Source organism: Cydia splendana, chromosome 13 (genome assembly GCF_910591565.1).
Source record: "Cydia splendana chromosome 13, ilCydSple1.2, whole genome shotgun sequence".
NCBI classification, from domain to species: Eukaryota; Metazoa; Arthropoda; class Insecta; order Lepidoptera; family Tortricidae; genus Cydia; species Cydia splendana.
This window is the reverse complement of record NC_085972.1, coordinates 10,205,397-10,220,820: the sequence shown is the minus strand read 5'-3', so window position 1 is coordinate 10,220,820 and position 15,424 is coordinate 10,205,397. Positions and strand designations below refer to the sequence as shown.

Here is a 15,424-nt window from a genome sequence, read left to right as displayed (position 1 = left end):
TTACCTATATTTAAATATCATACGAGAATTTTATGAGACGTTTCCAAAGAACCTTCCAAATGTAGTAACTACTTAAACTACTCTTGTTGACGGTAGAAGCATTAACAACTTTATCAAGATTAAATTTCAAACAGTCATAAACTGTGCTCTGGCGGACGTCCTTATTTACCTATAGAAGATAGGTATTTATGTAATAGAAGATCTTGGGACGCCACTCTAGAAAATACTTACCTAACCTAACGCTAATGTTAAGAATTGTGCCATTCCAGTGTAGAAATACTATGATCTAAGAAAACTAATGTAAACAACTAAACAGTATGTGTCTATTTAAACTTGTTTCCACTCCCTTATATTACGAGTCATGGTTATGCATTAGATGGTTATAGGTATTTAGGTATAGGTATCGCTAGATGGTAATGTCACGAGCTTCCAAAATCAATTTTAAATTTTATCCTTTACGTTTTAACGTCAGCATTGTTGGAGTTGTTTTTATAGCATAATAGTTATTATTATGTAGTTACAATAGCAGTTGATATTGGCCCCGGTTCCATAAGCTCTCTAAATCCATAAAGGCCCGCTATCAGGATATAAGGCTGAAAGTAAATAGAACTCGTGTGAACTGACATATTTTGCAGTAGCTGTTATCATGATAGATTTAGGTGAAGACACGTACTAGCTGCTGTTCTATTTGTAATAATATTTTTGCAATAATGTTGAAATAGTTTCACACCCACCACTGAACGCGTGTTATTTTTTAAGGCAACGGCAAAACAGGCAAAATTCATATCATTCGATGTAACTAATTTAAAAACTTATTAATATTTACACAAGTACACATAATTAGCATGTTTGTGCACTGATTGTATATCTGAGGTTTTTTTACCATACATCCATGAAAATACTTGAAGCTATTTTCTTTGCTTGAAGTAAGTATGAATTCAATAACCAGCTTCTCTCATACAGAAGTAAGTGCCACTTAAAAAAAATTTAAAGTAAATTTTAGGCCACACCTAAGGACGACTCACGCTAAACCGGGCCGAATCTTCCGGCGCTTCGTTTTCTATGGAAAGCACCACGTGATACCGATCACCCGTCATAGAAAATGACATGTCGGACGCCTCGGCCCGGGCACGGCACGGTCTAGCGTGAGTTATCCTTTATTGATATATTCAGAATATATTCAGACTTGAGCAATCTCCGGTTGGGAAGAGGTGCGGTGCCTAGCAACATCCTCCCGTCTTTTATTGTAAATAAAATAACATACATGAATAGGTAAGTTGTGCGCCGTTCTCTTATTTTCCTTCATCATTGGAATCCTTAAGGATACCTCACACTCGAACGGTCCGGGTCCGGGTCGAGGCGTCTGACACTTCGTTTTTTATGATGGATGACCGTTCTTATTGGAGTCGTCCTTTATGCGTCCTCCCGCTGGACATAGGCCATCTGAACGCAAGGGTTTGCGGTAAAGTCTGCAAATATTTGACTATCTGTATGAAGGGGCAACTATGGCCTAAACAATAACAATACAATAATAAACTGTTCCTGCTACTTGTTTATAGTTTGTTTCATTCCCTGTTTTTAGCCTTTTCATTATAGTTAAAGATGCATCTTAAATGCATCCTAATTGGTTATCTGTGTGAGGGGATGGAGATTAGCTCGTTGCAAGGATCGAAGCTAACGTCGACCGTCAACGCTTCCGATAGTACTTAGGTACTTTATTCCGAAACTTATAGAAAATACATTTGTAGATTGTAGGTATCACAAGGGAGTATAATAACATATTTGCGGCGTGGGCGTACGGCATACATTGAATCCTCAACGAAGCGAAAGATTTTAAAATAGAATCCAGAGCGTGGTGAGGGATTCAATTGTTAACGCCCATGCTGGATATAATTTTGCTACCATGTGACACATACTAATGCTTAATACTACACATCAACTATGAGGAAATTATTGTTTCAAAATATTATTTAAGCTAAGAAAATAGTATGCAAAAAAGTGACAAAATAGGGTACTAGAACAGATTACAAAGTGCCACTTTGACCCCTCCTATTAGGGGTCATCCATTAATTACATCACACGTTTAGGGGGAGGGAGGGGGTCAAGAAAATGTGACATATTGTGACATGGGGGAGGGGGGAGACACAAACTTTGTGACGTCACTTTAAATTCATCAGTAACCGAAAATTTATTTAAATTATTTTATTCGCTGTACATTTAAATAACAAGTTTTTAAAACGATAATCGTTTTTATTCGTATAATTTTCTTTCCTAAGCAGTTTTGGGTTATAAAATTACTAATATTTATATCGTCAAAAATATTTTGATAAATTATTAATAATACTTACTTAGGTATTACTTACTTAATTCGATTTGGCGATTTCGTAGAAAAAATGTGACGTCACACTAGGGGGGAGGGGTTTGCCAAATGTGACCAAGTGTAACAAGGAGGGGGGAGGGGTCAAAAAACCTAGAAATTCGTGTGACGTAATTAATGGATGACCCCTTAGCAGGGAAGAAAAAGCTCTTTTCAGAATAGGTGATGTGAAAAAAAAAAAAGTAAGTAACCGCATATGAGGACATTGCTAGCAACACGATGAGGTGGACCAACTGGCATCAACAACGAAAATACTTGTCAACGCCTGGCGCTTAGAAAAGTCGGTCTTAGGTAAGCTATAAAATATTAGGGGACGCTCAGTAAGTTGTTATAGCCAAGATGAAAGGTCATTGAATCGTGGGCGGGGGTAAATGCAACAAGGGCTGCCCAGTAGGGTTAATGTATTGGCCATGTAGCCCCGCATGGGGCCTATAGCTAATCATTTCGGCCACTCAACTGCTGATGGTATTAAGCTAGTGATTAATGTTCAGGCATATCTTAAATGCGGCGGTGTTCAGTGGTTTAAGACGAAAAATACGTTCGCTTTCACGAATAAATTGGGCTTCATATTTTAATAGGTAAATATAACTTGATTGTTATATTTTATTATTATATCTTATGCCTCTGTTTACATATAACTGAGGATAAATAATTGGGTAAGTATATAGTTATTATAAATTATAACTTCTAAGGGATTTAAACTATTTTCAAACCTTTCACCAAGAACAGTTTATCGAGGTTGACAGAGTTCAGCGGTTTAGGCTATAATAGCTTACAAAGAAGCAGAAAAGAAACAGAAAATAAGTAAGAGAGGCAAAGAAGAAAAAAAGGAATTAAAGGATTTAAGGCATAATGGAATAATAATAGATGTGGGCATGTTCCACTTCACTAATATATATTATAGTGAATAGTGAATATATAAACTCTGCCAAGCCATTTCCGTCAGTAGAAAAGAGCGGCAAGTTTAAAAAATGTAGGCGCGAAGAGTTATGGTCCCTTAGAAAATTTGAATTTAGCGCCTTTTCGACTGACAAACTTGTTTGACCGTCTATACTTAAGTGGTATCCAGACGAATGAAATTGGCGTCAATCTCCAATTTTAGATTTATGGTGATATTGGAGCCCTCTAAATTGAAAAAAATGCTCCAGAACGAAAATACTGGCGTCACAAATTGGCATTCTTGCGTCCGCACCTCATTTTATAGGTAATATCGGTCATTATCGGCGGTTGAATTCGGCGAGCCAAATTGGCGTTTGCGTCCGCACGTCCTGATTCGATCGGGCAATTTAATCAGAATGGCAAAAAATTTACTAATCTGGATACGCCTTTACGCCATTTAAAATTCTGTATTAAGTAAAGCCCCCTCCACACTCGTGCGCGAATCGCGGCGCGAAGCCGCGAACGCGAGTGTGGAGCTGCGAACGCGAGTGTGTAGGGGGCTTTAGATATATTGTGCCAAGGATGTGTGCAGTCCTTTCAAGGAGCTCTTTGTACAATGTTCAGTGGCTTCGATCCATTGTCTCATTCTAACTATTACTCTATCTCACTCTGTTGGGCCGATATATCGCAAACGTTTGTAAAGGCCTTCACTTTTTTGTCGGCTGGCAACATACAAAGAATGAATGGAACGAATGAATGGATGGTTAAAAAAAAGATGGTGGACTGGATTGGTTGCCGGCCGAATTGAATTGATAGGAGTGATAGGACGCGAGTTGTAAATTTGTTATAATTTGTGTGATTTGACTACATAATGTAAGTTTCTATCAAATGTGTTGTTTTTGTGATATATAAAATATGAATTGTGTATGGGTAAATAAATTGAGTTTCATGTTTAAGGGCTCGCAATAAATCACCCTCAGCAACGTCGGATAAAGACAAGAAGAAACCAAAGGATAAGAAGAAAAAGGACGATTCAGGATCCAGTAGCAGCGATAGCAGCGGCAGGTAGATCTTTTTGGACACTAAGTTACATTTTGCGGAAACGAATCGTCATTTATCTGAATTTACCAGAATATAACATTTAATTTTAGGTTATGTACGGAAACTGCTGCATCTAGTAAAATGCACAGTAAGAGGCCTACCTAGTAGGTTCGGTTAAATTTACAAGCATAAACCGCATAAAAGCTGTGCGCCGGCGGTCAGTAATTGTGTCAGTTTTTCTTCCGTACAGGTAATATGCTTTCCCGCCGAAGTTGGCTTTCGTATAGTATGTATAATATAAATAAATGGGCCAAACTTGTATACATACAATAACTGACGTGTGACAATCCCATTCATGTTAAACAGAGAAATGGCAGCTCAAAATAAAGCTTATCTTATAACAGATACAAACATTAATTTGACCTAACACACCTGGCCTGGCGTCCGTTGGCTCGTTGGGTGGACGACATCCGGAAAATTGCGGGTCACTTCTGGATGAGATTAGCTCAGGACCGGGACAAGTGGCGTACTAGAAGAGAGGCCTATGCTCAGCAGTGGGCGATAAAGGGCTGATATGATGATGATGATGATGATGATGATGACCTAACACATCTGTAATACCATGGTTGCAATGCCATGAATAGGTGATTGTGACACATTAATTTATTCCCCAATATCAAACCATACTAATTGCTGTAGGTATTAGGAACAAAATATATCTCTAAAACATATTTTTTTAATACCCACTGTTATTCCCAGTTCATCAGAGAGCAGTTCATCAAGGTCATCGTCTCGGTCCTCCTCAAGTAGTTCCGGCAGCTCCTCAAGATCTTCCTCCTCGTCCAGCTCATCCAGCAGCAGTAGCAATGACCGCTCCAGGGCCAAGAAGAAGTAAGTTTTATTAAAGAAATATATACTCTTCATTATTGGCTGGTTTAATATCACACCGACAGGTCAATATGTATGAAGAACAGGGAGCGTTTTAGAATAATGTCAACAGGTGAGTGCTGATGGGCGTCAGCACTGAAGCATAAGCGGCTGTAGCTGCCATGTAGGGGTGATGTAAAGCTGACTGCTGCTCATGCGCCTCTTGTCTCCTATGAACATTTTGGCATCTAGCTGAGAATGACTCGCGATGATGTGGTGTGCACCAATGATTTGCACTGACCATCAGCGGAGGGTCAGGTTGACACCATAACCAATCGTGCAAACTTAGACAGAATGAGATTTGTGCAACTAACCATAATTTTTATCATGCATTCAATCTTAGCTAGAATGGAACCCATGTTTGGCCATATGGTGACCAATTAAATTTTTTTATTTATGCAGAAACAACCACATTCTCTAAATTAAGCTATAAGAAACTTTTAAAATAAAATTTATTAGTTCATTTTCTGCAGATTTGGTCTTAAAATACAATGTTTTATCTAGGACATCACCGCAGAAGAGTCCAGTGAAGGATCGTCGAGAGCCGGACCGGGAGAAGCTTCGGGACAGATCACCACTTGGAGACAAGAAGAAGATCTCAGCTCCATCGTCTAATGACAAGGCCAAAAGCAAGGACAAGCATGAGAGGTATGAAACAGAAATGTAAATTGCAGTTTATTTCGATTTTTTACTTTATCCTGGTTTGTGTTGAGTTTTGTCTTCACTAACCCCCTTATTCATAAACGCGCAAGAAACCTCAATTAGCTAATAATTATTTGTCTTTATCTGTCATTTTGACTTATGTATTTGTAAGAAAAGGATAAAACATAATTTAACTAAATCAGGCCCGTAAAGTTTTATGAATAAGGGGGTAAATCTTCAGCTATAATCTTCAAAGCTATTTGGTCATTTATTTTATGTCAATCACACATGTCTTATCTCAAAAGTTATGTTGTATAGATAGTAAGTATATAATTGACTCATCTTTTTTTTAGATCTCCAGCAAGAAAAAAGAGAGAACGTTCACCGCCGCCGCGTCCAACACGCATCCACATCGGACGATTGACTCTGAATGTCACCAAAGACCATCTTCAAGAGATATTCTCAACATACGGCACTGTGAAAACTATAGAGTTCCCGATGGATCGCCTGCATCCGCACAACAGTCGCGGATACGCCTACGTGGAGTACACGAATGCCGACGAAGCAGAAAATGCAATGAAACATATGGATGGAGGTAAGACATAGTTTATTTGTGGTGTATGCGGTTTATGCTATAAAACACACAGTGATAATAACTTATTGGTTTTTAAGTTGTTTCCCAAAACATGTAATAGATTTGATATATTCACTGATGATGATTGATAATGATGATTTCCAATCATTATTAAAGTTAAAGCATGTACGCCATGTACGTGTGTGACCATTTACACACGCATTAATTGATGAAGAAGGAACGGGAAGGTGATGCGATTATGATCATGCATTGTCGACTCGCTGGCATGCTTAACATGATTGGAATAAATGTAAAAAGTGGGCATGTGGTTCCAGGGCAGATTGACGGGCAGGAGATCACGGCGGCGCCGGTGCTGATCCCGTCACGGCCGCGCCGCGTGTCGCCCGCGCCGCGCCCGCCGCCCCGCCACGCCCCGCTCCGCCGACACTCGCCGCCGAGGTACCTACACGTCTGCACTGCTAGTGATAATGCTAATTTCATGCTATATTTTATTTCTATTTCGAGTATTATAATCGCCGGATTGAAATCGGTCGAACAGCTTGATGAGACAAATGGACGTCTAACAAAATTGACCGTGAAGTCGCGAGTCGCAGGCGAAAACTTTACGATTCGGACGTCTTTCGCACGATACTAATTCTACCACACTAAGGGCTGATTTAGACGGCGCGCAGACTCGCATGCGATTTTAGTTACATTGCGGACTGTGGATTACGTCCAATTCAATCGACCAATCAAAACCCGCAATGGTATGAAACTCGCATGCGAGTTCTGGCATCGTCTAAATGATCCCTAATTCCTGCGAGTCTAAAGGAAACAAAAATATTGGTATTATACATTTTTACATGCATTCGTCGACACATGATAGGTCGGGGGATAAGACCTCGGGATTATTTTTGACTCAATAAAAGAAAGTCCAAATGACAGAGACTTAAGAATTCAATACCAATCGATCAAGTTAGCAGAAAGATTTAGTAACAAGTATATATGTATCCGTGGCGTGTTTTATTCTCGTGTCTTAGGGTCGGTTGCACCAAACTGTTCGTATCGTTAAAGAGTTCGCTAAATTTTTATGTATGGAAAGTTTCATAGTAAAGCGCCGGGGGCGCTGGCTGACGTTGATCAGTCTGTCAAATGTGGTTGGTGCAACTGGCCCTTAGTGTTTTATAGTCCATGCAATGCAGTATGTATAGTTTAGCGTATGATATTGAAGTGTATATGTCCCTTGCAGGTACCGCCGCCGCAGCCCAGTGCGGCGCCGCTCGCCGCCGCGGCGCCGGCGCACGCGCTCGCGCTCCCCGCGCCCCGCGCCGCGCCGCCGCCGCTCCAGGTCCTCCTCCTCCTCCTCCCGCTAGCCCCGCCACCACCACCCCTCCACGCACACACACACACACACACACACCCGGTGCGAGTCACACCGGTAGACTAGTTTCCTGTAGGTGATGTTGTTTCGTGGCAGTCGTGAACTTGATCTTAATTGACTCGACTTAATTTGAACTTTTAATCGAACAAAAGATTTTTTTGCATAATATGATGATTGATGACATAGTTTATATTATATTGAACATTGTCGATGTTTACTTACTAGGAAACTAGCCTATTACACAATGAAATACATAGTTGGTATTGGAGGTTTGGTACATTTTAATCCGGGCTTTAATTACTTGTTCTAAAGTTAATGTTTGCATTGAAGACATCAAACAGATAAAATTACAAGCATTTGGAGGAAAGTATACCAAAATTAACTCCATCTCACGACACATTCCAGAGCCTTTGCATGAGGTAAGTATGAATCCGATTCCCTCTCTATTGAAATGAACTGGTGCTGTAGATTCTACAGAAAGGTAAGTATAGTGTCATGAATGCAATGGTTATAATTAACTTGCAAATTTCTCATTATAAAAGCTTGCAAAATGGAAACTGAAACAGTGAATGATCAGTGAAGCTCCAAAGAACTGAATATTGGTGAAGTGTTTAATGTATTTCAGTACCAATTTTTATTTGTATAATCAGAGACATTTGACCTTAATAAATTGTAATACTAATCTTTTTTTTTATTTTCCTCAGATCCCAAGCTCCCACATCTGTTACAGTCTTAAGAGCTGTTTAAGATACATTCCCTTGGCGTATTAATAATTTCTTTAAGATTTCATAATGTAAGAATGTTGGGCAAATAAATAATAGTGTAAAAAAATTGTCGTTTTATTTAAAATATTACATACATAAAATTAATAAACACTTGTACCTAGGTATTTTCAATAACTTAGTGTCATTGTTGTTTGCCTATTATTTTACAGTATGTTTGATAATCTGCTACTAAAATTTTTCCCTTATATAAATAGTTTGGTTCTAGTAAAGGTAATTCTTGTAGCGATCTGAAAAAAGTACAGAACATAGTAGGTATAGTATAGAAAATCATTAAATAACAATAAATGTGCAATAAATTTAGGAAAGTAACCAAGCACTCACGGGTATTGAATTTTCATGCTCTTTGGCCCTCTAACTGGATTCCATGCAGAGACTGGTGCCTTATTAGCTACCATCAGTCCAGCAACAGCAGTGTATAGTCCATGTTCTTGACACATCTTTTCCTGCAAATCGAATAATTTGTGTTAAAAAGAGTTATGCAGTTTGAGGAGATAGTCACGAACAAAGAGAATTTGAAATAGAGTTACTCTGATGGTAAATTATGTAACTACAGTACATTTACTGTCATCTTTCGACAGAAAATTAAACCTGTTAGAACACCATTTGACTTTGATCATTATTCTTTCACTGATATGTGTTATTATATTATTAACGCCACCTACTCGAGAGTAGGCCAAAGGTATGGTGCAATCTTTTCGAGCGATGGCGCCATAACCTTTGGCCTACAGACCCTACAGTCGAGTAGATGGCGTTAATTTAAATATTTAACAAATTAACACATATCACGATATCAGTGAAAGAATAAGGATCAAAGTCAAATGGCGTTCTAACAGTTTTAATGTTCTATCGAAAGATGGCTGTAAATTTACAGTGGCTACATAATTTACTTTGACAATCCGCCTCTATACACTCTATTCTCTTTGGTCACGAACAAGGCGGGTCCACCGGTCCACACAGAACGAGCCGTCTCAATTGCCGCGCGGAGCAGCTTGGTCCGAGTAATAAGTAGATCGTGTCATTCCCGACGATGCGCGAATTTGTCAAAACCTTTAATGCCGTGCCGTGACGCTCGTGACAATACGAAATACGGACCAAGTAACGCGTCCTCCTGAATGACACGCTCTAGCTAGCAGATTTAAACCCAGATTGCTCACTCCATACATCAGTTTTGGTACCAAAAAGACAAATATTTTCATAGTCGACATCTAGCATCGAGTAGCGAAATTATCAGCACTGCTAAGTAGCAGTATTAGTACTGTCAAGTGACAATAGATGTAGCACCGACCGGAAAGTCTAATGCCAAAGACATATGTAACTTCGTATAAGACGAATAAAGTCTAAGGAAAAAACGTGCCTCGGAATTCAAGTAAAAGCCATTCTCGAATAGATGGCGCACACACCTTTAGCCTATCCTCGGCTAGATGGCGTCACAGTTTTAGTCGTGTGTCGATAGATGGCAGTAAATTTACAGTGACTACAAAATTTACAATGACAGGACCCCTCTATACTATCTATTCTTTTTGATAGTATAGAGGGGTCCTGTCATTGTAACGACACACGACTAAAACTCAAAATGAAAACGTATAAAGTTATCAAAAAATGTATATATATGGATAAATGATTTTATAATTTTTATATAATTTTGATCCATGTTCATTCACTGATATCTATGTGTTAAAATTGTTAAATATGAAACGGTGTCGTCACGCCATCTAGCCGAGGATAGGCTAAAGGTGTGTGCGGCATCTATTCGAGAATGACTTTTACTTGAATTCCGAGGCACGTTTTTTCCTTAGAATTTATTCGTCTTATACGAAGTTACATATGTCTTTGATACTATCTATTCTTTTTGCTAATGCTCAACAACATAAGACTCTTCGCTACTCGATGCTAGATGGCGACTATGAAAATATTAGTCTTTTAGGTACCAAAACTGATATATGGAGTGAGCACTCTTGTCTTACTATATTTCTCTATGCCCAGGGGTCTACATTTGCCATGAACTTACCCGCCACTCTCCCAGCATGAAGTCTGCGTCACTCAGACTTAGAGCAGCTCCAACCACATGATCAATCGAGGAGTAGTGACTCAAATAGTTTTCTTCCAGGAAATTCACAAACGAACTTGGCTGACTTAAAAATTGATCTATTATCTCTGTAGGGCGGTGTGTCAATTGTCTGCTTCCATTTCCGCTTACCACAACTAAAAAATGAAAAGGAATCATGGTAGATTTCTAGGAACTATAGGGTGTTTTTTTGTGTTAGCTCTGGGTTCAATATTGTTTGAGGATACCATAGCCTGTGAGAAATTAATATTATTTACCATAAATAAAAGGATTAAGGAGTATTCCCTGAAATTTAACAAAATTTTGTATAATAATGTGGAATTAATTGTACCCGTTACCTTCAAATTACCTATCGTCGAGTGACAAGTAAAACTCACTAAGTACTATCAAAAAATTAAAGTAACAATGCACTTTATTACACTTGTAACACGGTTTATTGTCCAATAATTTCAATGATGTTAGTTAGTGACTTTTGCTTGTCACCCGACGCTATGTTTTAATGTTTACCTTTTGGGTTTAGTACTCTTCCTACGCCATGCAGGATGCTAACAGTTTGGTCTTTCCCTAGAGAGACGAATTTACTTGATGGTGGCTTTTTCTTACTATTTGCAGTCTTCTTACTTTTCGTTTCCTTCTCAATAATCACATCAGTCTCTAAACTTTGATAGGAACCTGTAATTATATTTTAACTTTCATCATCATCATCATCTCCTAGCCGTTTTCGGCTACAGCGACTGCTTTAACCCTTTAAAAGGCAAATCTGATTGCATTTTTGGGAAGTGACTGGCCTTCAAATGAATCACCTAAACTTAAGAATTTGGAATTTATGTTTCGATTTTTGGGAAAACCTTATAGTTTCTTGTGCCGAAAAGGGTTAAACATTAGAATACCACATTAAACAGTAAGTAGGTATTACTGAAGTTTTGGTAAATTGTCTGATCAGGTTAAAAACAATTATACCTTTTAGACAAGCAAAATGTAGGTTCAACACTGCCGATCTTACATCCCCTGCTGAAGAATTAACGACGCAGTCTACCAGTTCGGCTGTTGGTTTGTTGTACATGGTGGTATGATTTTTACTAATGATTTCTGAAACTCGCTTTAAGGCAGATTTTAATCCTGTAACTGATACTGCATTCAATCTGAAATTAAAACATATTATTTAAAAAGTTATTTAGACTTAGGTAATCCCAAAAACAGTATATTATACTACACACATTACATGCAGATAGCACAAACCTTTCGCACAAATATAATGATTTAAAGAGATACAGTCGCCATCAGATATATCGGAGCGGCCAAGGTGTTCACAATATCTGAACACGCACTCTAAAGCCTTGACAATAGAGGCGTGTTCAGATATTTGTGAGCGCCTTGACCGCTCCTATATATCTGATGGCGACTGTACAGCTATAGCAAATGCTTTCAAGCTCTATGTCGTAAACATTAGCAGGATTAAAATGTATAAAACATAAAAAATAATAAAGCAAATATTACGTGATGTGATGTATCTTGAATTGTTCCTTCAAACTTGGTGTAAATAAATTTGCAGCAGTATTCTTACTGTCTGTATGACTTTCTGAACATATAAAAACAATGGGTGATTTGGCTCTTTGTTTGTAATGACTGAAAAAAGGTACAATATAAGTAAGACATCTGGCAGTCAAGTTAAAAGTATTGACACCACTCATTGAGTTATGATTACGAGTACTTCATATAGAGATGCCATACCAAACAATGAAATTGCCGCAATCGCACCCTGTAGGCGAGGGGAGCGGGGCGTGAACAAAAACGTCATAAGCGCCGTGAAATTCATGGCGCGTACGCTTACACGTTTAGGTCACGAGATTCACTCTCTGCTTCCATAAGTAGTTTGTTGTCGGCCAGCAACAACTCATGGCGCAAAATACTGGTTCTCTGTGCCAGTTCTATACATAGTAATAATAGTTCAATGAAACCATCCAGTTTTGTGTGCCAATATTAACTTACTGTAGAACATCAGTAAATTCAGACGGTGTTCTTATAAACGTATTTGGCAAATCTTCAACCAACACCAGTTTGCTGCTGTTGTTATCTAATAGAGATGTAAAATTAGCTGCATTCAATATGAAATCAAGGAATTTGGTAGATTGTTTTTCTTTAAACTGGTAATCTCCTGAAAATGAAAGAAACAAGGGGAAAGTAAGTATTTAGTGACAGTTAATCTGATTAGAGAAGTAGAACAGAGCTCTTGTTTAACTACATCTTAAAAAACTGGCCAAATGCGAGTCGGACCCGCGCACGAAGGGTTCCGTACCATTACGCAAAAACGGCAAAAAATCACGTTTGTCATATAGGAGCCCCACTTAAATATTTATTTTATTTAGTTTTTAATATTTGTTGTTATAGCGGCAATAGAAATACATCATCTGTGAAAATTTCAACTGTCTACTATCATGGTTCATCAGTTACAGCCTGGTGACAGACAGACGGACAGCGAAGTCTTAGTAATAGGGTCCCGATTTTACCGTTTCAGTATGGAACCCTAAAAAGCTGTAATTTCCTTCCTAACATAAGGCACTCTTCATAGACAGCAAAATTATTATGAATAGTCAAAGCACAAGATTAGGAAAGATGGGGATATTGAGGAAAGTTACCCTGTACATGTTAAGAGAAGATGGATTGGCAATCATACCATATTCTGTAGGTATATCAATATCCAGGGGTGTAATCCACTCTGTGACTTTCACTTTGTATTTAGCAGCTAGTGTCCGCACTGTAATAGTCTTCCCGCATCCTACAGGGCCAGTAAGCAGTAATATCTCACTGTTATTGTGTTGAATATTAAATTTTAACCAGTCCTCAATTTCTTGTAACTTTTTACTATTAACGGCTAAGTCTTCTGTTGTCACCGGATCAAAGTTCTTCATCCAATTCTTGTGATCAATGTTAATAGGGGTTTTATCAGCAGTGCCTGATGTGTTACTGCACATATTCTGAAAGCATGTGAAAGTTTGTAAGAACACAAAAAAATGTTTGTACCTATAAACTTTTATAGAGCAGATAACAAGAGATCTTCAATACTTCTTTGACGGGGGTTCTAGAATTAGGCAAGGTTCCATCTTTGCTTTTTCGCCGCTTCGCAGGAGGAACATCATCTTCGAAGTCGAAGATTGGCTTGAACCATTTCTTTTCCTGTTAATAATTTTTAATATTAGGAAATGAACAATTAAACATTAGTTAATTAAATGCACAGTTATTAACGTGTATTACTTTTTGAATGGACATTGTTGCCCTCAATCTATCATTAATATTCAAACGATTTTGCACAGAATAATATAAATATTGAATTGAATCAATTGAACTCCAATTTTCAACGTATTTAACACCATTGACATTGACAGTCAGCTGAGCTGAGACTTGACAATTTGAAGGGATATTTTTCTTCAATGTGTCGATAACAGGTGCTTAAAATAAATAAACTTGGTCAAGCAGATCTTGTCAGTAGAAAAAAGCGGCAAATTTGAAAAATGTAGGCGCGAAGGGATATCGTCCCATAGAAAATTTGAATTTCGCGCCTTTTTTTACTGACAACATTTGCTTGACCAGCTATAGTTAACTATTACTGTTAAGTGCCTGTGTATCTTAACTGTAAAGCCCCCTCCAGACTATGCGCGTGAATCGCGGGCGAAGCCGCGAACGCGAGTGTGGCGTCGATTTCGCAGATTGTTCACGCCTTCGCGCCTTGTTCTCCGTTTTTTGTCGGTATTTCGGCCCGCGTCAAAGGAGACGCGAAGCGCGAACTTGCAAGACTCCACATTACACACTATTTTGGCTCTTCTGTGGCAAGATAAATATTAATTATATTATGATTATATTATATTAAGCAGCTATATTTTACGGTTTCACAAGAATACAAAATGGAAAAACAGCTAAATCACGTATGATGCCATAGATAACTAACAGTTAAACTCGATCAGCTGATGCTTTTCCGCCATCTAGACCAATAGTGGGACCGGATTTTTGCACTAAAAGTTTTGATAATTCTAAAGATGAAAAAGTGATACTTATCTGACATGGGACATATTTTTAAGCATATTTGTAAAATATGAGGAAAAGTTAGAACGAGCGTTAGATATAAATTAGGTATTTATATATTTTTAGTAATGATTTTTTAATATTGAATTAAAGTGCAATGTTTAAGTTCCATCGTTTATAATATGTATGACGCTTTATAATGTAAAATTATTAGAAATTTTTTTAACGTGCTTCTTAGTCAAACTACAAATTAGCGTATTATTTTGTCGATATTGAATTAAAGTTTAATAAATCCACAACAACATATCTAAATTCTTAAGTTAATAGGCAAGCTAAAAATTTAGAAGAATAAGATATATGCTTTAGAATTAATATGCGTTTTTTGTCCTATAATATCTAATATTGAATTAGAGTCTGTAAAAATTAGTCTATTACTATAAAATAATATACGCAGCCATATTATGGAAAATAAGAAATTTCGGTGTGTAGCTTGCATTGTAATAGTAAAATATATTTAAAAAGGCGCGAAATTCATACATACGCCGCGCTGGTCCGTCAGTGTCGCCGGCGCGGCGCCCGAGACCCTATCATAGCCTACCTATACCTCGCCCCTCGCCTCGCCCCACCTGCCGCTCACAGCACTGTCTGTCTTTTCTTATCATTCATTTGTTTGTTTACTGTGGACATATATAAATTAGATGCGGACATTACGTGAAATTAAAGGGGTCCCTTTGTT

General features: G+C 38.1%; 2 protein-coding genes across 2 annotated transcripts; one reads left to right on the top strand and one right to left on the bottom strand.

The window, feature by feature from the left end:
- Nucleotides 1–4,006: 4,006 nt before the first annotated feature.
- Nucleotides 4,007–8,504, top strand: LOC134796059 (RNA-binding protein with serine-rich domain 1-B-like). The gene is made up of 7 exons (XM_063767993.1): nt 4,007–4,129; nt 4,214–4,321; nt 5,057–5,188; nt 5,729–5,872; nt 6,220–6,461; nt 6,776–6,899; nt 7,690–8,504. Coding segments are annotated over exons 1-7 (876 nt in total). The 5' UTR covers nt 4,007–4,127; the 3' UTR covers nt 7,814–8,504.
- Nucleotides 8,505–8,645: 141 nt separating this feature from the next.
- On the bottom strand, nt 8,646–14,029 carry LOC134796036 (cell cycle checkpoint protein RAD17). Its single transcript, XM_063767959.1, has 10 exons — nt 13,924–14,029; nt 13,735–13,845; nt 13,346–13,646; nt 12,661–12,826; nt 12,169–12,297; nt 11,632–11,813; nt 11,179–11,343; nt 10,615–10,808; nt 8,928–9,049; nt 8,646–8,833 (listed from the first exon to the last, which is right to left on the bottom strand). Exons 1-10 carry the CDS (start codon nt 13,936–13,938, stop codon nt 8,728–8,730), a joined length of 1,491 nt encoding a protein of 496 aa, XP_063624029.1. The 5' UTR covers nt 13,939–14,029; the 3' UTR covers nt 8,646–8,727.
- Between the last annotated feature and the right edge of the window lie 1,395 nt (nt 14,030–15,424).

Excerpts from the sequence above, each read along its gene's own strand:
- LOC134796059 (XM_063767993.1), top strand. Across the intron at positions 5,873-6,219 it reads AGCAAGGACAAGCATGAGAG|ATCTCCAGCAAGAAAAAAGA; the intron begins GTATGAAACAGA and ends TCTTTTTTTTAG. Across the intron at positions 6,462-6,775 it reads AATGAAACATATGGATGGAG|GGCAGATTGACGGGCAGGAG; the intron begins GTAAGACATAGT and ends ATGTGGTTCCAG.
- LOC134796036 (XM_063767959.1), bottom strand. Across the intron at positions 9,050-10,614 it reads TCATGCTGGGAGAGTGGCGG|GAAAAGATGTGTCAAGAACA; the intron begins GTAAGTTCATGG and ends TTCGATTTGCAG. Across the intron at positions 8,834-8,927 it reads AGCATGAAAATTCAATACCC|ATCGCTACAAGAATTACCTT; the intron begins GTGAGTGCTTGG and ends TACTTTTTTCAG.